Source organism: Mytilus galloprovincialis, chromosome 10, assembly GCF_965363235.1.
Source record: "Mytilus galloprovincialis chromosome 10, xbMytGall1.hap1.1, whole genome shotgun sequence".
NCBI lineage: Eukaryota > Metazoa > Mollusca > Bivalvia > Mytilida > Mytilidae > Mytilus > Mytilus galloprovincialis.
The window spans coordinates 45,700,041-45,723,977 of record NC_134847.1 but is presented as its reverse complement, the minus strand read 5'-3'; the positions used below and the strand labels follow the sequence as shown (position 1 = coordinate 45,723,977).

The 23,937-nt window shown below is 32.7% G+C and overlaps 1 protein-coding gene across 3 annotated transcripts in view; it reads left to right on the top strand.

Annotated features, from left to right (window-relative positions):
• LOC143047637 (activating molecule in BECN1-regulated autophagy protein 1-like) overlaps positions 1-20,355 on the top strand; it is a 37,063-nt gene extending 16,708 nt beyond the window's left edge. For all 3 annotated transcript variants that reach the window (XM_076220808.1, XM_076220810.1, XM_076220809.1), the window contains exons 8-16: positions 142-1,224; positions 4,590-4,701; positions 5,740-5,891; positions 8,160-8,270; positions 8,838-9,023; positions 10,056-10,153; positions 10,659-10,715; positions 11,162-11,301; positions 16,146-20,355. In XM_076220808.1, the coding sequence (XP_076076923.1) occupies positions 142-1,224; positions 4,590-4,701; positions 5,740-5,891; positions 8,160-8,270; positions 8,838-9,023; positions 10,056-10,153; positions 10,659-10,715; positions 11,162-11,301; positions 16,146-16,344 (2,138 nt within the window). In that variant the 3' untranslated portion in view covers positions 16,345-20,355. The remainder of the gene's footprint in view (positions 1-141; positions 1,225-4,589; positions 4,702-5,739; positions 5,892-8,159; positions 8,271-8,837; positions 9,024-10,055; positions 10,154-10,658; positions 10,716-11,161; positions 11,302-16,145) is intronic.
• The last annotated feature ends 3,582 nt before the right edge of the window (positions 20,356-23,937 follow it).

Here is a 23,937-nt window from a genome sequence, read left to right as displayed (position 1 = left end):
GGTTAGATTAAATTTCATTCTTAATCCTTTTTCACTCACATTCAAGATCACTTGTAGTGTTAGACAAAATGTTCTCTTTAGTAGGATAAAAGATTTACTATAATTTATACTGATTGATTATATCTATTACTAAATTTGCAGGTCCCATTGGAAATACTGCTGATTTAGATACACCTCCCTCACCTGTACACGAGGAGGGCCTTAGTTTTGCTCGTCAGTATGCCAGGCACATCACAGAAACAGCTGCATCTGAAGCTGCAGAACAAGATGATGTCATTCCTTCTGAAGATCAGGGGCCATCGTCAAGCACTGGCCCTTCACTATCAGGAGACTTTTCCTGGAGTCCACCTCCAAGAACAGCTCCCTCAGAGGAGGCAATGGATAATTCAGCAACTGCTCGTCCTGTCATTATAGTATCAAATTCACACGAAAGACCGCCAAGGCCATTAAATTCATCAAGGCTCTCAGCAGGGATAATTGGCAATCGTAGAACAGATAATTTATATAGACATATGTTTAGACAAAGTAATAATGAAAGTGCTTCTGGGAGTTTAACTAATTTAAGAAGGAGCCCATTGTCAAGGCCAAGGTCAATATTAGACCATAGTAACTGTGATGGACATTGTGATGTGTGTAGAAACTATAATTTGACAGTTCACAATCGGAGAAATCAGTCGTCATTACAGTCTCGTCAAGAAAGACTGGAAAGTCGTAGACGATATTGTCGAGATCGTTTAATGGCCCTACGAAGGAGACAGAATGACCTGCCTACATGTAGTTTTAATGAAAGGTCATCTATTTACAGTGATAATTCTTCTGAAAGACTGTCTGGTCATAACCAACCACGATTTAATATTAGTTCATCTCCTGATCAGCCAGAGGCCAGTGCTTCAGGTCAAAGTTCAGTTGATAGAAATATGAATATTTCAGAAAGTGCTAATAGTACATCGTCTATGACAGAGAACTATGATAACATTCGAAACAATTTTGTCTCTATAACTACCAGGTTAGAACAGGAGATGAATGAATTGGATCGTAGAATTAATGATCTTCGGAACAGTTTTCAGGAAAGCATCCGACAGTTGCAAGTGGAGCATGGAATTGGAGAGGCCAGTGACGAACAAAGTTCGAACAGAGATGTTCCTTTGAATCAACAAGTAACGAGACCTGTTATTACCGTCACTGGATGTAGAGAATCTCATGACTCAGAGCAAAACCAACCAGGTGAGATTCTGCCACATATTGAAGTTATTTCTTACTGTACATTTTGTAAATAGGAAATTATTGCAATGTTTTTGTTATTGCAAAAATACGACACGGTTAAAATTGCAATATTTTAAACTCACATTTTTAATTGTTTTATATGATTTTTTCTCAATATCACAAAAATTTATTAAAATTGTATTTTAGTCAAAAATGACAAAATCACAATAATAAATGCACACAATAATTTCTGAATTTACAGTTAATTATTTTTAGGCAGTTAAGCTGCCTTATGCGAGCACCCTGGGTTTGGGTTTCCCCCTGGGATTTTTTGAAAAAGTGCCAGTGCTCTGATCTGGCAGGTCTGGTAGTTTCTTTATAACTAATCAGACATTTTTTTCACACTTTTTGTTATAAAAAACAATAAATATAAGTAAGATTACCTTAAATGATCGTCGATTTTCCCAAAACAATTGATGTTCCCCATTTGAAAAAGGGCTAATTAAAAAGTTAAGCATAGCTTTTAATCGTCTGTGCTTTTGAGGAAGATGTAAGTGAACTATTGTAAGAATAATTCCATCGCCGAAAATGTTTGTAATGAAGGCATTAAAATTTGCTAAATGGCATGAATGGCGCATGGATATTATTTTGCGGCTATTACGCCGTTGAATTTGGTGGATTCCATCCTACTAAAGGTAAATATTTAAAAGCATTGTCTAACTTCCTCTCTGTATAAGTCTTGGATTTGTAAGAATACTTGATTATTTTATTTCTATATGTATTTTATTTAATTATTTAATGCAAGCTGATGTTATTATTTGTCATCGTGTCTCTCCGTACTTGCTATGTATCGTGTAAACCCCCAAACATTATACTCGATCAGGGCCGTTGGAATTTCAATCGGGACCTCATTTGAATACGTATTTATAGATTTTGTCGATGTCAATTAAGGTCATTTCAAGATGGTTTCCTTCATCGTGTTTTAGTTTAAAGTAAAATCGCAAAAATACTGAACTTAGAGGAAAATCTAAAGTTGACATGGTTAATTAATTGCTTTACACACAAACCTGTAAACTCATTCATGTAAGACGATACACCTGTACAATGTGACCTTTCACCTGGAAATATAGTTTCGTATACAAAATTCCACTTCTTTCAGGTTTACACTTTCAGTATTAATGGTTACAATTTAAAATTTAAAAATGTTAGGTCTTGATTTATTTAAGTCGACAAGTTAAGAGTTAAACACAAAAAGTCGGATACGAAAATTTTTGATAATTTAATCACAAATATTCAAAATGGCGCATCGTGGTTTTCTTGTACACACGTGAATAACATTAAACGAAATCGATCTTCGGAAGATTTCAGTAGGTTTTATCTTGACTATAATGGTTTCACCATTGAAGGGTTCATCTTTTATTGATATTCAGGATTCAGGTACAAGTGTTAAAATGCAATGACACCAATTTTACAAAATCCGAAACGAAGCGGACATTCGATCAAAGGCTGATTTTTATGCAAATTACTAAGTCAACACTGTTAGATTGTTTATTTTATTTAAAAATAATAACAAAGAGTAGTCAAGAATACTTTTATTTCTAAAAAATACAAAGAGTTGTCAAGAATACATTATAACATTGACAACACATGATGTTTCTGTTTACTTAACCTCAGAAAAAAAATGTCATGAAATCCTATAGTACTGCATAGTCCGCACCCCATCCATCAATTTCATTTCCAGGGTAAAAAACCGCGGACTATACACCCCTTTCTACGGTATGTAACACATAAACAAACGACAGCTACTGAATTACAGGCTCCTGACTTGGGACAGGAACATACAAAAATTATGTAGGTATATCTCATTACCAGAATATTTAGCCCACCCCTTTGTCATGGTCTATTGACTAATATGTATTAGTTTTTGATTAGGTCAGTTATTTATGTTAATTTGGTGTGCAGTTGGATAAACTTTGTCACTTTTAATTTCTTGGCTCACACCGAACAACAAGCTATAAAGGGCCCAGAAATTACTAGTGTAAAACCATTCAAACTAGAAAACGAAAGGTTTGTTCAAAAAGGACAACTTATGAAAAGTCAATGGTATTTGGTAAGCAGTTGTATATTCCTCCATGCAGCTTGTAACTATAAGCAAAACCTACATGTATACTGCATAGTAAGCTTTAAAAGACCAGGAATTACAAATGTAAAACAATAAAAACTAATAAAAATGTTAAAATAAATAATTGGACATAACTTTTGAAAGTGGCGGGATTGGATAGTGAAAATTTTAGGGTACAAACATTATTCAATACTTGAGAAATAGCCGAGATAATATTTTCACCAATTTTTCAACAATATTCGTCTTAACTTCTGCCAAGTTTGCCTCTGCCTTTTTTATTTAACTGTCTACAGCGCCTTTGGTGCTTTGATTTATCAAATTATGAGGAAAAAGAAACCTGCAATGTGGTTAAATAGTTATTGAAGATATGGGAAATATGTTAAGCTTGCATTGGCATAAGATATTTCTTTTTGCCATCACAAGACTGATCCATTAAAGTATTTTTTTGTATAGATTTTTTAAGTCCCACCGTAACGGAGGGAGCATTTAGGTCCTGCCGTAACAGAGGGGGCATTCAGGTCCCGCAGTAATGGAGGGGGCATTAAGTTTTACTCTTGTCTCTCTGTACGTACGTCCCATACATCCCAAAATTGGTTTCTGTTCTCTACCTTTAGGTTGTCTTAATCAAATGTTATGAAACTTATACACAATGCTTATTACCACAAAACACAGATCTAGTACAATTTTTGGGTAGCATAACCTTTACTGTTCTTCAGTTATGTCCATTATAACTTTATACGATTGCAAGTGGGGGCATCATCTGTGTCCCATGGACACATTCACCATTTATTTCCAATGCCTTGGGAGATACAGTGACGCACATGTCTGTCCCTGGATGATAATTAAGAAGACACTTTACCTCCTTAAGTAACCATAGCTGTTGGGTTTGTTTCCTGATGAAAATTATAATTTGAACATAAATTGTTATTCATTGACCTTAAAGTTATGGGTCATGTTCAATTTTAATGATTTTGACATTTGCTGTTCCAGAGTTATTTCCCTTAGCAACTTAAATTTTTTTTTTTATTTTTGTGCAGTTACCAGTTGAAATTCAATGTACTGTTTGACTAAAAATTCTTGCATTTTCATACAATGATATGAATCATTAAGATACCAGTTATGTTCAGTTTGAAGTGTTGTTTTTGGTTTTTTTAATGCTTTGAAAATGAAATGCAACCAAATAACAATAAAACAAATGTCAGAATATTTTTTTTACAATATTTTTGTTGTACCTCCACAGTTAACAGTAATTTATATATTTCAGGAAATCAGCAAACAAGAGACAGAACCCATTTACTGGAGACTGCACTCAGAACATCTGTATCTAGTCCTAGACAATCTTTACCGACCCCACCTGTAGTCTCATCAAACTCAAGGTATTCCATAATTGTCTGAAATATGCCAATATTTTTTACAAATTTAACATAACATACTTAGCTCATTTTGAATGCAACTAAGCATTTTAACTTTAATTCTTGCAAAAATTAATAAGCAGGTCATTCAAATGAAAAATGTTTTTGAAAGAATTCTTCATAAACGAAAAACGTTCTTGAAAGAATTTTTCATAAACCAAAAGAATCAGTGAGTTATACAAAAACCTGATAGACAAGCCAGTATGTTAATTTAGAGAATACATGGAGGTTTGATTGCAACTAATATTTGGACCAATTATCATTTTTAAGTTGCCATTTCTTATTCTCAAATTTATACCAACTATACTTAGGTACAAGGTCTTAAGTAAAGTATATTTTCATATTTATTGAGTAAACATGGCAACAAACCATGTTTAAATTTGTATATTTTGTAAAAAACCTTGATTTTCCTTTTTTACATCTACATTTATGTATGATTAACTTTGGAAAAGTATGTGAGCATCAGAGGAACTTCAACAACTTTATGTGAAGTTAGATTATGTATATGTCTACTATATCCTAAAGCTTGTCTTTAAATATTTTTTTGTTTCTTGGCTGTGTGCAATGTTTCCTATGGTTAGAAAACTATTATAACAGTGTTTTCTTCATTATCATAAATAAAAGGCCCATATATATTAGGATGTAATTTTGAGGTGGTAACATCTAAAATCTTGTATAATCCATTTAAGTTTCTTGATCTTATGTTTTGACAAACATTTTGTGCAAATTTAAAATAATTCTCCAAGACTTGAATTTCTTGGGCCAAAAACAGGCTTAAGCACTTATATATAGTTATGATTTGGGCTTTTCACTATTACAGCAAGATCAGTGCTAAAATTGAAAAACCTAAAAAACAAGAAATTTAAATCTATAAGATAGATATAAATATACAAATGAAATAATTGAATATAAAAAAGAAGATGTGGTACACTTGCCAATGAGACAACTCTTCACAAGAGACCAAAGGACACAGAAATTAACATCTATATGTTTATGTTTTAGTTCCAGGACAGAGGTTTCATCATCATCATCTAACACATGGCAGACATTACAGAGGCATCATTTACATCCACATTATTCTGTCAGTATACTAGATGATACTATAAATAGACCACATGATGCTGTTCAAAGGGCCATCAATCATACAATAGCAGGTATGTGTCAATCTATAAATAGACCACATGATGCTGTACAAAGGGCCATCAATCATACAATAGCAGGTATGTGTCAATCTATAATTCTAATGCAACAACATTTGTAACGTTCTTTTTGATTGGATAACGTCACTTTCTTACATGGCATCAACTGACAATTGATGCTATGGGACTTACGCGCAAGCGCAGACGGCATATGACAGATTTTAAATACATGTTTTAACGTTGTTTTCTGTCAGTTTCATTAGAATGGAGATAACAATATTGTATTTTAAGCTCCGACGGCATCAATTTGGGATTTGATGGTCGCTAACGCGTCGCCAGTAAACTTAATTTGCGACCATCAAATCCCCAATTGATGCCGTCGGAGCTTAAAATACAATACAGTTATCTCCTAAATAGCAGGTATGTATCAATCTATAAATAGACCACACGATGCTGTACAAAGGGCCATCAATCATACAATAGCTTGTATGTACATGTATTAAACTATAATTAGGGCCACCCCAAATGGTGCACGCCCTGTAGAAATCAGTCTGTCCGTCAGTTACAAATTGTTTCCGCTCTACACAATAGCCCGTGTGGATTTTGATTTTTCCACCTGCCCACCGTTGGCAGCCCACCCGTGCCCACTCTAGCTATAATCTCTTTCTTTTGTAAAAATATTGATTACAAATGCTTATCTGCTTTTTTCAAGTGATTGTACTTGCAAGTCTTAAGATTAAACAAAAGAAATTGCATGCCCACTCCTATGGGTGGGCAGAGTGGAAAAGGTAGAAATTTTGCCCACCAGGTGCCCACTCCCATGGTGGGCTGGTGGATAAAGCAAAATCCACCTGAGCTGTTGTGTATATCCAGAGCACCGTTATAATTTCATACTTTATACTTGACATGTATATTAACCAACACCAAAGGGTTCTTAATGTATGTACAAAATCCTAGGTCAAAGGTAGAGGTAAAAAAAATGTCAAGTTTCTGTTCATAACCCCATGTCCTATGGTAAAGAAACAAATATTTTACCACACATTATTCACAGCGGTGCCCATCTCAATGATGTCTAGTTAATTATGTATTGGAAATTTTGTTTGTTATTGAGGAATAAGGGTTTTTTGTATGGATAGACATTTTTATCTTGCAATAACCAAGAAGCCTTGTTATAAGGTTCTTTTACTTACAGAAAACATGGCATTTTAATATCAAATTTGCATAAGAATTTAAGATTATACATCCAACTCCTTAACAGGCACTCCTGTGCAAAAGACGTTAAATCAGTTACAAAATAAATAGCATAGAATACATCACATAAATATAAAAAAAGAAGGTGTTGTATGCTTGCCAATGAGACAACTGTCCACAAAAGACTAAAATGACACAGAAGTTAACAACTATAGGTCACTGCCTTCAACAATGAGCAAAGCCAACACCAAATAGTCAGCTATAAAAGGCCCAAATATGACAATGTAAAACAACTCAAACGAGAAAACTAACGGCTTTATTTATATGAAAAAATTAACGATAAACAAATATGTAACACATAATCAAACGACAACCACTGAATTACAGGCTCTTGGCTTGGGACAGGCACATATATAAATAATGTGGCAGGGTTAAACATGTTAGTGGGATCCCAACCCTCCCCCTAACCTTGGACAGTGGTATAACAGTACAACATAAGAACAAACTATTAAAATCAGTTGAAAAAGGCTTAACTCATCAGATGGACAAAAATACCAATGGATGTGGCCAGGTACTTGTACATCCCGACAACAAAAAGACACTAGTAACAGATCTGAGAGTTCTGACAGCTAGTTCAAAGCCACTAACAACTAATGAAAAAATCCTGCATCTAAGACTAAATTATCAATCCGTACACATCCAACATCCAATGGATTTAGTGTAAAGACGTCATAAACAGTCAGAGAAAAACATGACCTTGTGCAATGCCAAGTTACAGGTATCGACAGATTGTAGATCCATGAATGTGTGAATGTATATAACATACTAGTAATATTTAGTTTGCTTTTAATTTACTGAAAACAAAATCAATATTTATACCAATAAAAACAATATTCAATGATCTTATTACAGTGTTAAATTGGTAACCTTTTAGAATAAGTTTATTTGAAGGAGCCATAAGTTTACAAGGATCATTTCTAAATTTCTGGGCACGGTTAACAACATTTCCGTAAAAATGAGGATGTGCTATCCCGTTTGAAATGTCAAAGAAATAAAAAAAATAATGTTTCTAAATATTTGATTTGTTTGTAGGTGCTTTTATGGGTCGAGGTGAAGCAGCAGTAGCTAGTAATATAGTAAACCAGACTTACAGAATACAGTACTGGGATATGAAAGCAAATGCAGTTCCTGATATTTCTGATGGTAAATTTATGGTTTCATCCTCTTCAAAATCTTTAAAAAAAATTAAGATTTCCAATTAAATTTGTTTGCTTGATAGTAAAACTAGAGTATAAAAACTACTTTAAGTTTTAGAGAAGAAAAACAGTTCACACATAGAATATTACACAATAATAATTACCATTTTTTAAATATAATCTTAGATTAAAATTGAAGTTTAAGTATTATAGATAAAGATACAACATTCATACTTTGACCCATAATGGTTGACTTTTACAAATTGTGACTTGGATGTAGAGTTGTCTGATTAGCACTCATTCCACATCTTCTTATATATATTAAGGTCGCAGTGAATTTTGTTTTTGCAATACCAGTTTGGGAGATTTTCAAATACAGAGATTTATATCACAACTGTATTATGTTATCACTTATATCTGCAGGTCCATAAATGGTTTAGCAATTTTGTTTTAATTCCAGTCAAATGTTGTCTTACTTATAATGAAGGAAAAATTCTCAACCAAATTTTAAATTTTAATTGCAACTATAACTGCAAAATTTATTCATTTACCGTATCCATAATTTCATTTTTAGAAAAGGTCAATATAATAGTACCTCATTGTAAACTTCACAATGATGCTAGCTGTGATATATCGCAGGATGGGACATTGCTAGCTACATTTGCACCAAGTCATCGAGGCTTCCCAGATGACAACATTATGGCTGTGTATTCACTTTTACCAGAGACAGTTGGCCAGTGTCTGTACACTAAAAGTTTTGGTAAGTATATTTGTCCATCAGTGTAAACAATTTACTACTTTCATGTTTGTTTTATCAAATAAATATCCAATGATACTACATTCATTAAATTTGAAGGTCCTTTGAGTGATTGTCATGCTCCAAATAGATTAAAAAAAACTGCAAATGTTTGAAAAGAAGTTATATTTTCTTTGTTGGGGAGGAGAACTGAGTTTAAACAATATTTTATCTAACCATACACAACAGCTGTGTGGATTTTGATTTTTCCACCTGCCCACCGTTGGCAGCCCAGCCATGCCCACTCTAGCTATAATCTCTTTTATGCCCCACCTACGATAGTAGAGGGGCATTATGTTTTCTGGTCTGTGCCTCTGTTCGTCCGTCCGTCCGTCCGTCTGTGCCTCCGTTCGTCCGTCCGGTTAAAGTTTTTGGTCGAGGTAGTTTTTGATGAAGCTGAAGTCCAATATACTTGAAACTTAATACACATGTTCCCCATGATATGATCTTTCTAATTCTAATGCCAAATTATAGTTTTGACCCCAATTTCATGGTCCACTGAACATAGAAAATGATAGTGCAAAGTTCAGGTTAAAGTTTTTGGTCAAGGTAGTTTTTGATGAAGTTAAAGTTAAATCAACTTGAAACTTAGTACACATGTTCCCTATGATATGATCTTTCTAATTTTAATTCCAAATTAAAGTTTTGACCCCAATTTCACGGTCCACTGAACATAGAAAATGATAGTGGGAGTGGGGCATCCGTGTACTATGGACACATTCTTGTTTGTAAAAATATTGATTACAAATGCTTATCTGCTTTTTTCAAGTGATTGTACTTGCAAGTCTTAAGATTAAACAAAAGAAATTGCATGCCCACTCCTATGGGTGGGCAGAGTGGAAAAGGTAGAAATTTTGCCCACCCGGTGCCCACTCCTATGGTGGGCTGGTGGACAAAGCAAAATCCACCTGAGCTGTTGTGTACACGGAGCCTGAGTTAATTGTGTTTGACACTTCTTCATTGATATAATAATATATACATTTATAAACATTTTAGGCCCAAATGCAATATCAGTGAGTATCTCACCAAGAAATCAACATGTGTTAGTAGGATTAGCTGCCAAGAGGTTGATATGGGTCTTCACAACAAATCAGGTAATTTAAGTTGAAAGTGTTATATAGCTCACCTAGCCCATAAGACATTGTTAGCTGACATTTTATGGTGCTTGTAATTATATATATAATCTCATAGATGTTTATGTCCCTGCCACAGCCGAGGTGGCATTTTAAAAGTGTTACCCTTGTACATCTGTATGTACATCCAAAAATAAGTTTCCATTCTCTAGTTTATTTTTGTCTTAACTAAACATGCTAAATGTTATAAAACTTTGTCACATTATTACAACACAGCTCAGATCAAGGTTAAATTTGGATGCTGGTCAAAATGTGCGTCAAGTTTTAAAATATTTTTCTTGTGCACAATGAATTTAAAAGAACAATTTTATTAGATTAGTCAGAAGTTAAAGAGCAAAAACAATTTTTTGTCCGTTTTTTTTTTTTTTTTTTTTTTTTTTTTTTTTTTTTTTTTTTTTAAATCAATAACTAATTTCCAAGAATAATAGCAATAGTGACATAAAAATGTTATACTTTAATTTTGTAGCTGGTTGGTCAGATTTATAAGCTAGATAATGCCAATACAGGAGAAAACTCTACCAAGGTAAGTTTGTTGTGATCATTTATACCAAGATATATTCTATTTGTCTCTTGGTAATCAGATATTCTGTAAGAGTTATCTATAAATTTTTACAATTTTCTGCATAGAAAGGTATGTTTCTATGGTGATTGAAGCCTTGTTGGAAGAACATGTTTGAATATATAAACTACATTATAGACAGATGGACAAGTTTACTAAAAAAAGTCAGACAAAAAATCTTTTGGATAGACAGAACTTTTAAGATTTTTTGGTTGAATATATAGTAGAAAAGTTCAAATTTTTTTTTTCGGTCAAACAAACCCTAAAACAATTAGGCACAGACTGCACTCAAATATTTTATTATTACAATTTTTATTACTACTTAAATTCAGCACTATAGAAAATGCATAATTTTCCTGTCCTGCATTTTACTTGTCATATTTAATGAAATATTTCTCCTTATATTCCAGCATGTGATGGATATAATGCATCCGTGTGATATAGACATCAGGTCACATGTCAGTGTCAACTCGGCAAGATGGATGCCTACTCCAGGACATGGACTAGTATACGGTACTAATCGTGGAGATCTACAGATATGTAGACCAGGGTGAGTAACTGCATTTATTATTACCAGTTTACTTTACCATTTGAAATGCTAACATGAAATTTTCATGTTAGTATTACTTCACAATAAATAGTGTTCATTTTTGTACTACATTTCTGTCATAATTAGGTTATCTATTATATCACCTACTGTAAATTCAGAAATTATTGCGTGCATTTATTATTGCGATTTTGTCATTTTTGACTAAAATGCAATTTAAATTTTGCGATATTGAGAAAAATCCTGTTTTATTCATATAAAAAAGTTCAAAATGTGAGTTAAAATCATTGCGACTATAACCCTGTCGCATTAATTGCAATAATAAAAACATCACAATAATTTTTGAATTTACAGTATATGTATTCAGCAGTTAAGCTTTAGGAAATGACACATTGTTTAACTACTTCAAAGTCTGTGTTTTTGATAACTGAAGTGTGATAATTTGTGGTCCTTTACTTTGATAAAGAGTTTAAAACTTATTTTCAGTGTTAATTCTGCATGCCACTCCACTTATATTTCAACCAAGACTTCATCATAAATTCAAACATAATGAGCATTATAATTAAAAAGACCTCAAAGGATCTTGTTCAAGGCTCCATGTATTATTTTTTGTGTGCCCATACGTATCTTAGATTTGTAAAAGCTTGAAATTTGTCCTATTATACAATTATTGTTTGTTGCATACAAATTTTCTCAGAATTTGTTGTTTCTTCAAACCACCAACTAGGAACAAGAAGTACCTAAGCTACTAAGCTATAACTTATTTTCCATTGAGTCCATAATTGTGTTTATTTTAAAACAACAAATTTGAACCCCCCCCCCCCCCAAAAAAAAAAAAACAATGTTTGCAAAATCTACACATAAACAAAAGTGCTTCCTAAGTGTTTCCTTGTCCTGAACATGCATGAAATATTTGTCACTGTACATTAAGCAACCAACAGTCAACTAATCTTAAGTATACAAAATTCAAAATCATAAACTAGTCAAAGCTGTATTAGTTCAAATACACTATTAACTTCATGGGCTCATGTAGCATGTTTACTTTGGAGTGTTGGAGGTCCTGCTTGGGCTTGATCCCTCTCTAGGTAAAAAAAAAAATGCTTCAGAAATCATGTTGTTAATTCTTGTTTTTTTGTAACCAATTCTTCTTGATTGTGGGGAAATTGATTTTTTGTGAATTCCTGACTTCCTCATTTTAAACAAGAATATAGGAAATTTGTATTTTGTTAAAACTCTTTATTTGGTAGTTCCTTTATACCTACTATAATCACCTTGTGAGCTAGCAGGTGGAAATTCTGACTCAGCATGTCAGACTTGTTCAGACAGGATTAATTGATGTCTTGTTGACATGCTATTATCCTGAAATCATTACAGTTAGATATTCAGCAGTCACTAATCAATCTTTATTTGAAGGCAGTAGCTTGCAGATCTGTATTGTAGTTGTGTCAATATCAATTCTACTTTTAAGAGGTATTGCATGAAATAAAATGGGACAATTTGATTTTCAAAAATGATACAGTGACAACTTCAATATTTACTAACATGAAGAGGTTCAGTAAAAGCTTTTTTCCTTTCCTAATTCATCTTTGAAATTTTATCTATTATTTTGTCCAGCTGTAATGCCACCCCATACAAACACACACAAGTATGTGAATAGAGCAAACATAAAATTACAGTGGCTATAATACATATCAATAGAAAAATTTGTAAGGGTTCCACAGAACCCAGTGTCTCGCCTACTTTTGCTGTTAATGACAGGCTCAACAAAAATGAATAAAAAAAAGTCAGTTAAAAAATTCCTCTTGATAATATCTTTTGATTGTAAGAAGCTTCTGTCCAAGTTTGATAAAAATCCAGGATAGTTTATGAATCTAATAATAAATTTTTAAAAAACTTTAACTGCAGACTACATGTACATGTATATGTAATGTTCATTGAAAGAAAAACTAAGTCCGTTTATAAGTAAAATACAGATACACAGGTACAAAATTTTAACAAAATTTTTTTCTAGATACTTGCTTTTGATCATAAACAAACTTCTGTCCAAGTTTGGTACATATCCAAAATAGTATAAGAAAGTTATTAAAATTTTAATAACTTTAACCATGGAGTGAATGTGTTGTTTCGTGGCAGAAAATCAAAGATACGTGAAAAATGGATTTATTTTTTTACAAAATTTACTTCTGGATACTATCTTATGATCATAACCAAGCTTCTGTCCAAGGTTGGTACAAACCCAGGATAGTTTAAGAAAGTTATTAAAATTTTAAAAACTTTAACCACAGAGTGAATATTTGTGGACGCCACCACTGCAGCCAGAATGTAGGATTGCTATGTCTCGCTTTTTCGACTGAATTCGAAGGCTCGACAAAAATTATATAAAAGAAAACAAGCATTTTGTTACTTTGTACATATTAAAGGGGAAACAATATGAATTTAAGGAGTTGTGTTGTATATATATTACCTTGATTATTTTGTGAATCTACCATACAAACCACATGACATTCACTTATTATGTAATGTCACTACAGTGATATAATTGTAAATTCTAAGTCATTTATCTGAATTATCAAGTCTTGCTCATTTCTTTCATAAACGTCAATAAGAAAGCAACCCAGAATACATAACAAAATACAAAAAACATCTAGTGGTTATTTTCACATTTATTGTCAATGTACAGCACTATATTTATTGTCAAGGAACTAATCACATATTTCAAGTAAAAGTACAATTAAACAGATGGCACAGTTCCCATAACTAAAGACTTATTGATAAATGTACATAAAAATTTGATAAATACCAATGATGAAGCCTGTCCTAAGTTGCACCTAAAATTTGAAAGAGGGTACCTTTATTTTTACAAAGAATTCTGTGTCTATGATCATGTCTTAATGGAAGCATTCCTCTAGTTCATGAAGTGGATTTCTTACAAAATTGATGACACTTCACAGTTTGAAAGATGGTTTCCTCAGTTTTTCAAAGAATTCTGTGATCTTCTTCTGTCTAGGATCATGTTTTAACGGAAGCATTTCTTGGTCTATGTGTTCCTCTAGTTCATTCAGTGGATTACGTATAAAGCAGTCCATCATACCATTCTGTTCATAATACATACGAAGCATCTGTATATATTTCTTGGCAATAGCTGGTGTGATAATTTTTTCATTATTTTTCACTGAATCAGGAAGTGGAATAGAAGGTTTCAGATGAAGATGTTTCACTGGTTTCCTGTTCCTGCGTTTTCGTAATTTATATTTGGACACCAGAGGTTTTGATTTTTCACGTATTATCTGTTTGATAAAATCTTTCAGTTTATCATTTGTATTTGGTTCATTTTGTTGCAAAGTTTTCACCTTTTCCGAGTCCATGAAATTAATAACTGCTGTTTCAGTAATGTTTTGATTGCACATTTCTTTAGATCCAACACAAGTATTTGAATGTCCCACTAACAAATGGTTTACAATTCCCTGGTATGTCATTTCTCTTCTTGATCTTGGTGATGTGGTAGTTTGTAAAAAGTTCCAATGAGTTAATTAACATGAGTTGATTTTATGTGAAGGTTAAGATTTGTTTACTGAAGTGTAGTAAACACTTTAACAGATCAATGTGAATTGTTTTAACTATAAATTGTGTAAAAGTTTATTAAGATGATCTTTAATCATAGTTTAAAACAATTCATGGAAGATTAAATGTACTTGCATGATCAATAGTTGTGTTTTTATTTGGAATCATGAATAAAAATTCTAATAATTTTAAATTATAGAAATGTGATTATATTACTGGAAAAATTATGATTACTTCTACATTTATAGTAATTAACACTACTGGTTAAATTAAAGTAACTTTTAAACATATTAATGAATCATTTAAAAGTTCGAAACTTTTTTGTGCCCCTGTCGTGGCGGAGGGGGATTTAAGTGGTACCCATGTCTGTCTGGTCAGTCCTGTCTGTCTGTCACTTATGTCCACCAAACTGGTTTCCATTCTCTATTATTAGTTTGCCTCAGCCAAATGTTATAAAACTAATACATAATGCTTATTGCCACAAAACAATGATCAAGTTTAAAATTGGGTAGCATCACTTTTACTGTTCATGAGTAAATGCTTTTAAATGATGAATTTTAACGTTTAAAAAAATCTTTGCCTAAAATCTGGAAAATTATGACAATTTTATAAAAAAAAAAATGTTTTTGTCTACTATGGATTCTTTAATTTTTGTGGATACCAATTTTCGTGGTTTGAGGAAAGTTTGCATATTCATGGATATTTAATTTTGTGGTTTTGGCAATGTCTGCATACATTCCTTTAGAAAATTTGTAATTCGTTGAACATTTGAATTTGTGAATCTCCTGTACCCAAGAAATCCACAAAAGTTAGTATCCAATGAATATAAATGAATTCACAGTATAACTTTTACATAACTATACTAGATAGATCTTATCATGTTGCCAATTTTAAAACAAAAATGGTAAGCAAGGCAAGATTTACATACAAATCAACATGACCTTAATTGTTGTAGTTATTGCCCTTTAATGATAATTCTTCCCATTTTCAAAATTGTGAAAGATAGATAGAAACTTCAAACAGCAAATATTTTCAAGAAAACGGATAAGTCGTAATGGCTGAAATCTTCAGTCGGCTTGTCATTTGAGTTATTGCCCTTTGATATGTTAACTTAAACAACTGTAATAGATAAAAAGAAACTTAAAAAAGGAAAATTAACAGCATAAGATATACACAGGAGTTGTTCCCCTTTAATGATGTTTTTACTAAACGATGGCCATTGTTGAATATGCAGTTTAGTGACACAGGCCTTTAGTTTATTTCACAATTGATATTTTCTTTTTCAGATCACTAAAAGTATCAGAAGATGAAGAAAGAGCCAGTACCAGCTCATCTATTAGTCGGCGTAATATACTGCTGGATCACATGTTGGGTGGAATATCTCGTACTCCAGTGACAGTCAACAGTATAGCTACTCAAACACCTGCTGTACGGAGATCTATGTCGACACAGACTGACGAATCAGATTCAAATGTTATTGTGTAAACATTTTATTACATTGTATTTGTATGCTTTATGTATCTACTGGATCACATGTTAGGTGGAATATTTCGTACTTCAGTGACAGTCAACAGTATAGCTACTCAAACACCTGCTGTATGGAGATCTATATCTACACAGACTGACGAATCAGATTCAAATGTTATTGTGTGAACATTTTATAACTTTGTATTTGTATGCTTTATGAGGGGCTTAAAGGGGGTATCTGCACGGAAGAACGCTAAATAAAATTGCCTTTCAACAATGAACAAACAATTAAAAGTGTCTTGCATGTTGATCTTTTTACCGATTTCAGGAAACACAGTGAATAACTAAATCATTTTCACGGCTGTGAGTGAAATAAAAATAGCAAAACACGTAGCACAAAAATAACCCTTTACCACCCTCCTTTGTATATCCTAGCTGTGTATTACCAATATGGAGAGATTAAGATGGCCATCTTTTAGTAAAAACATCATTAAAGGGGAATAACTCTTGTGCTTTATGTATCCTAGTTGTGTATTACCAATATGGAGAAATTAAGATACACATAGTCAGACCAAATAGCTTATGAACCACAATCAGAAGCTTTGATCTTATTCCAATGCCAGTCTCTTCACTGTCTTACTGTCACAATCAGAAGCTTTGATCTTATTCCAATGCCAGTCTGAGCTCTTCACTGTCTTGCTCTCACAATCAGAAGCTTTGAACTTATTCCAATGCCAGTATGAGCTCTTCACTGTCTTGCTCTCACAATCAGAAGCTTTGATCTTATTCCAATGCCAGTCTGAGCTCTTCACTGTCTTGCTCTCACAATCAGAAGCTTTGATCTTATTCCAATGCCAGTCTGAGCTCTTCATTGTCCTACTGTCAGTAGGATATTATCCAACCATATATTGTAAAGCAAGTAATTTTCGCGATGGTTTTATTTTTGCGACTTTGCAAGAAGAATAGTATCACAAATATAAATCGTTGGGAATAAGTAAATCACTAAATTAAATCTTGTGAAATAAACCAGATAGGGCTAAACACAATATAAAGTATCTGCTAAAATAGTTGGTTTACAATAATATACTGTGTCTAGAGTTTCATGTTAAGCTGTATTGACATAATTATTGAAGCTACGTAGCTCACTACTGTAGTCCAAAGTTGGACAAAGAGAGAGAAAAGGCATGTTAGTGTGATAGGTTGTAAGATGTCTTATACTAAAGTTAAACTACCAAATACTCAATTGGTTGTGTGTGTCGAAAAGACTGTAAGAGTAGTCATGAAAACATAAAAAGTAGATTCTATTCTTTCTGATCCTCTTGTAAAAGTCATGTAATTCACAGCTTCAGAATCTAACAATTCTGGGTAATAATTTCAAAAGCATACACCAAAACGTTGTGATAACGTTCTAATCAATGGAAATTCAACCAATGACATAACTTTATTTTTATTTTGGTATACAAACAATGAAATTACCCATAGTCCTTTAGATTCTGAAAAGGTGAATTCTCCAACAGCAATAGTTATGTAGGTAAGAAGATCGACACCAGAGTAAGCTTATGCTTGTATAGTGTAGTTACACTAACCCATCAGGAGATCTATTTCTACACAGATTACAGGGGCGGATCCAGCCATTTTTAAAAAGGGGGTTCCTAACCCAGGACAAAAAGAGCAGGGGTTCAAACTACATGTCCCCATTCAAATGCATTGATCGTCCCAAAAAAAAGGGGGGGTTCCAACCCTGGGAATTCCTCCCCCTGGATCAGCCATTATTGCAGATTATAAATGAATCATATTGAGATGTTAATCTAATTGTGTGAACATTTTATTATTTGTATGCATGATGTACTGTAAATTCAGAAATTATTGCGTGCATTTATTACTTCCTTTTTGTCATTTTAGACTAAGACACAATTTTAATTTTTGGGATAGGGAGAAAAATTCTGTTTAATTCCTATAAAAAAAAATTGAGTTTAAATTATTGTGATTATAACTCTGTCACATTTCGCAATAAAAAAATCATCGAAATAATTTCTGAATTTACAGTATTCTCACTGTGTAATATGTAGAGAATTACAGATCTAGGACATTATTGCTGTACAGATATTAGACAAGGATTTTTTTTATTGTGAAGTTCACCATTGCAATGTTTAAGTTTATATATATCACTGTTACATTATACATTTAGTCGAAGTTAATGATGGACTGCAAAGATTTGCACAGTGGCTTACATTAATGTACATGTAGGTAATAATCTAAATGTTCAGATAATTTAGCTTCGACCATAGGGGTACAAGATATACTCCTGTATTTTTCTAAAATTTTATGATGCACTTAATTTATTTGTATGTATTAATGGAGTCAATTTCTTGCCAAAGTTGTATAGTTAAGGATGTGCTTTTTGGTATTCCCCATCTATAAATAATGTGGATTGAGATAGCACTGGAATTTATTTCTGTATCAAATTTTTCAGCTCTATGTCATTATATGATTACATTAGATTTTGGGAACCCACCTTCAATGTGGATTTAAGAACCCCCCTAGTTTATATTAAATTTTGTGCAGATCCTAACCCACATATTTCGATGCAAATTCGTAATCCATCATCTACTTCTCAGTTATTATATATGGTAAAGTCTGAAATTATTGGGTGCATTTATTATTGAGATCTTTGAAAACTTCCATACAGATATATGTACCAGCTATCAGAATATGAATTCTTATAATTGAGATTCTCACACAGCATCATGATTGGTTATATTGGGAATCACTGGTCCATGACCAAAGCATGTCCCCTCTTTGACAGTCAGTGGGCCCCCACTTTTAAAAAATTCTGGATCTGCCACTGTTTACAGTATACACTCTGATGCAACTTAAATAGACTTAAAGATTATTTCACATGTTTAAAAAGTTTCATTTATTTAAGAATTAAATGCTTCTTTTTGTAAATTTATTGGGGTGTAAAAGCGTTGACCGAAGTACATTTTGTATGAAGCGCGGAAGCGCTTCATTCTAAAAATATGCGTACGGTCAACGCTTTTACAACCCTATAAAGTTACAAAAAGAAGCATTCAATACTTATAATTACATTTTTTAGCTATGATCATGAAAACACGAATTTTATATATTTTTTTATTTAATTCACCTGTGCACTTTATTGTTGGACCACGTGTTATCATGAATGAAAAGTTGTATTGAGCAATGCAATTGCTTACGGAATAACATGTGATGTGCAGTTAGCCAATCAGAATAAAGTATTATAATGAAACATACATCTTATGTAATTATTACTTTACACTTTCACTAATGATTTAATTAACACTTCTCTACTGATTTAATTAACACTTCTCTTCTGATTTAATTAACACTTCTCTTCTGATTTAATTAACACTTTCACTACTGATTTAAATTTTGCCATGTGGGAGGAAAATTTTTCCCGCCCAGATTCCCCATGGTTTGAGAAGATGAAAAATCAATGATTAATTGATTTATTACCTAGATATAATATTACCCCATCCATATATTTGACATAAAAAAGTGACCCAATCATCTAGAGATTCATTATATGATGCAGACTTCCATTTCAATATGAAATATGTACATGTGTTGCTGTGCAATATTCTTTTTATGATGTATTTTGATAATCATGTATTGTATGTCCGACAAATAATTTCAAAGGTTAAGACAATGATATTTCATTAAAACCAGTTTATATGCTGTGGAAGTTATCATTGCTTGATTTGACATTGAACACAGCAATATCTTTATACAATGTATTTTGTTAATCATGTATGGTATGTCCAACAAATAATTTCAAAGATGAAGGCAATGATATTTCATTAAAATCAATTAATATACTGTGAAAGTTACCATTGCTTAATATGACATTGAAATGTTGTAGTTTACCATTTTTGTAACCATCAAATATGTGAATAGGGCCACATGTTAGTGCTTGGTATTTATTGTATTATGATTTTCCTATATTTTGTTTCTAAATTCATCATGTTATTAAACCATTTAAATCTTTAACAGTTTGGATTTTTTCTGTTTTCATTCTTGAATAGATTTAGGGAGCTACCATTTGATTTTTATGGGGGGGCTAGGATGAAATTTGAAAAAATAGGCAGGACAGGAGTTTTGTGTAAAAAAAAAAGGCAGGATGAGACACTTGCCAAAAAAAAAAGTCAGGACGACAATTTAGGTAAAAGAAAGTCAGGATAAACTATAAAAAAAAAAGGCAGGACCGAACAGAGTGAAAAATAAAAAGGCAGGACAGAGATTACAGCTAAGAAAAAATGCAGGACAAAATTTTTCATCCTAGCCCCCCCATAAAAATCAAATGGTAGCTCCCTTAGTATAACACAATTGTCACACATCTCAGTGTTTCTTCTTCTTTGATTTTTTGTCGAGCCTGCAACTTTTGTTGCAGAAAGCTCGACATAGGGATAGTGATCCGGCACCGGCGGCTACGGCGGCAGCGTTAGCTCACTTCTTAAAAGCTTTATATTTTAGAAGGTAGAAGACCTGGATGCTTCATACTTTGTATATAGATGCCTCATGATACAAACTTTCCGTCAGTCACATGTCCAATGTCCTTGACCTCATTTTCATGGTTCAGTGACTACTTGGAAAAAAAGTTAAGATTTTTTGTAATGTTAAATTCTCTCTTATTATAAGTAATTGGATAACTATATTTGGTATGTGCGTACCTTGCAAGGTTCTCATGCCCGTCAGACAGTTTTCACTTGACCTCGACCTCATTTCATGGATCAGTGAACAAGGTTAAGTTTTGGTGGTCAAGTCCATATCTCAGATACTATAAGCAATAGGTCTAGTATATTCGGTGTATGGAAGGACTGTAAGGTGTACATGTCCAACTGGCAGGTGTCATCTGACCTTGATCTCATTTTCATGGTTCAGTGGTTATAGTTAAGTTTTTATACGACCGCAAAAATTTTAATTTTTTGGTCGTATATTGCTATCACGTTGGCGTCGTCGTCGGCGTCGTCGTCGTCCGAATACTTTTAGTTTGTGCACTCTAACTTTAGTAAAAGTGAATAGAAATCAATGAAATTTTAACACAAGGTTTATGACCACAAAAGGAAGGTTGGGATTGATTTTGGGAGTTTTGGTCCCAACATTTTAGGAATTAGGGGCCAAAAAGGGCCCAAATAAGCATTTTCTTGGTTTTCGCACTATAACTTTAGTTTAAGTGAATAGAAATCTATGAAATTTAAACACAAGGTTTATGACCACAAAAGGAAGGTTGGGATTGATTTTAGGAGTTTTGGTTCCAACAGTTTAGGAATTAAGGGCCAAAAAAGGGCCTAAATAAGCATTATTCTTGGTTTTCGCACAATAACTTTAGTATAAGTAAATAGAAATCAATGAAATTTTAACACAAGGTTTATGACCACAAAAGGAAGGTTGGGATTGATTTTTGGAGTTGAGGTCACAACTTTATGAATTAGGGGCCAAAAAGGGGCCCAAATAAGCACTATTTTTGGTTTTTGCATCATAACTTTAGTATAAGTAAATAGAAATCTATGAAATTTAAACACAAGGTTTATGACCATAAAAGGAAGGTTGGGTTTGATTTTGGGAGTTTTGGTCCTTACAGTTTAGGAATAAGGGGCCCAAAGGGTCCAAAATTGAACTTTGTGTGATTTCATCAAAAATTGAATAATTGGGGTTCTTTGATATGCCGAATCTAACTATGTATGTAGATTCTTAATTTTTGGTCCCGTTTTCAAATTGGTCTACATTAAGGTCCAAAGGGTCCAAAATTAAACTTAGTTTGATTTTAACAAAAATTGAATCCTTGGGGTTCTTTGATATGCTGAATTTAAAAATGTACTTAGATTTTTAATTATTGGCCTAGTTTTCAAGTTGGTCCAAATGGGGGTCCAAAATTAAACTTTGTTTGATTTCATCAAAAATTGAATAAATGGGTTCTTTGATATGCCAAATCTAACTGTGTATGTAGATTCTTAATTTTTGGTCCAGATTTTTTAAATTGGTCTACATTAAGGTCCAAAGGGTCCAAAATTAAACTAAGTTTGATTTTAACAAAAATTAAATTCTTGGGCTTATTTGATATGCTTTATCTAAATATGTACTTTGATTTTTGATTATGGGCCCAGTTTTCAAGTTGGTCCAAATCAGGATTCCATATCAAGTATTGTGCAATAGCAAGAAATTTTCAATTGCACAGTATTGCACAATAGCAAGAAATATCTTATTGTGCAATAGCAAGAAATTTTCAATTGCACAGTATTGCACAATAGCAAGAAATATCTTATTGTGCAATAGCAATTAATTTTCAATTGAAGTTATCTTTCTTTGTATAGAATAGTAGTTGATAATATATGTTGGAAATTTGCCAGACATGACTATGATGTCATTTTCTATTTTTATTTGCCAATAACTTTATGTGAATAACTTCATTGGAAATTTGCCAATATGAAATGTTGCTGATGAAGCTTTTTTTCCTTATTATACTACCGCAAAATTTGAAAAATTTTTCGTCGTATATTGCTATCACGTTGGCGTCGGCGTCGTCGTCGTCGTCCGTCGTCCGAATACTTTTAGTTTTCGCACTCTAACTTTAGTAAAAGTAAATGGAAATCTATGAAATTTTAACACAAGGTTTATGACCACAAAAGGAAGGTTGGTATTGATTTTGGAAGCTTTGGTCCCAACATTTTAGGAATTAGGGGCCAAAAAGGGCCCAAATAAGCATTTTCTTGGTTTTCGCACTATAACTTTAGTTTAAGTGAATAGAAATCTATGAAATTTTGACACAAGGTTTATGACCACAAAAGGAAGGTTGGGATTGATTTTGGGGTTTTGGTCCTAACAGTTTAGGAATTAAGGGCCAAAAAAGGGCCCAAATAAGCATTATTCTTGGTTTTCGCACAATAACTTTAGTATAAGTAAATAGAAATCTATGAAATTTTGACACAAGGTTTATGACCACAAAAGGAAGGTTGGGATTGATTTTGGGGGTTTTGGTTCTAACAGTTTAGGAATTAAGGGCCAAAAAAGGGCCCAAATAAGCATTATTCTTGGTTTTCGCACAATAACTTTAGTATAAGTAAATAGAAATCTATGAAATTTAAACACAAGGTTTATGACCATAAAAGGAAGGTTGGGTTTGATTTTGGGAGTTTTGGTCCTAACAGTTTAGGAATAAGGGGCCCAAAGGGTCCAAAATTGAACTTTGTGTGATTTCATCAAAAATTGAATAATTGGTATTCTTTGATATGCCGAATCTAACTATGTATGTAGATTCTTAATTTTTGGTCCCGTTTTCAATTTGGTCTACATTAAGGTCCAAAGGGTCCAAAATTAAACTTAGTTTGATTTTAACAAAAATTGAATCCTTGGGGTTCTTTGATATGCTGAATTTAAAAATGTACTTAGATTTTTAATTATTGGCCTAGTTTTCAAGTTGGTCCAAATGGGGGTCCAAAATTAAACTTTGTTTGATTTCATCAAAAATTGAATAAATGGGTTCTTTGATATGCCAAATCTAACTGTGTATGTAGATTCTTAATTTTTGGTCCAGTTTTCAAATTGGTCTACATTAAGGGTCAAAGGGTCCAAAAT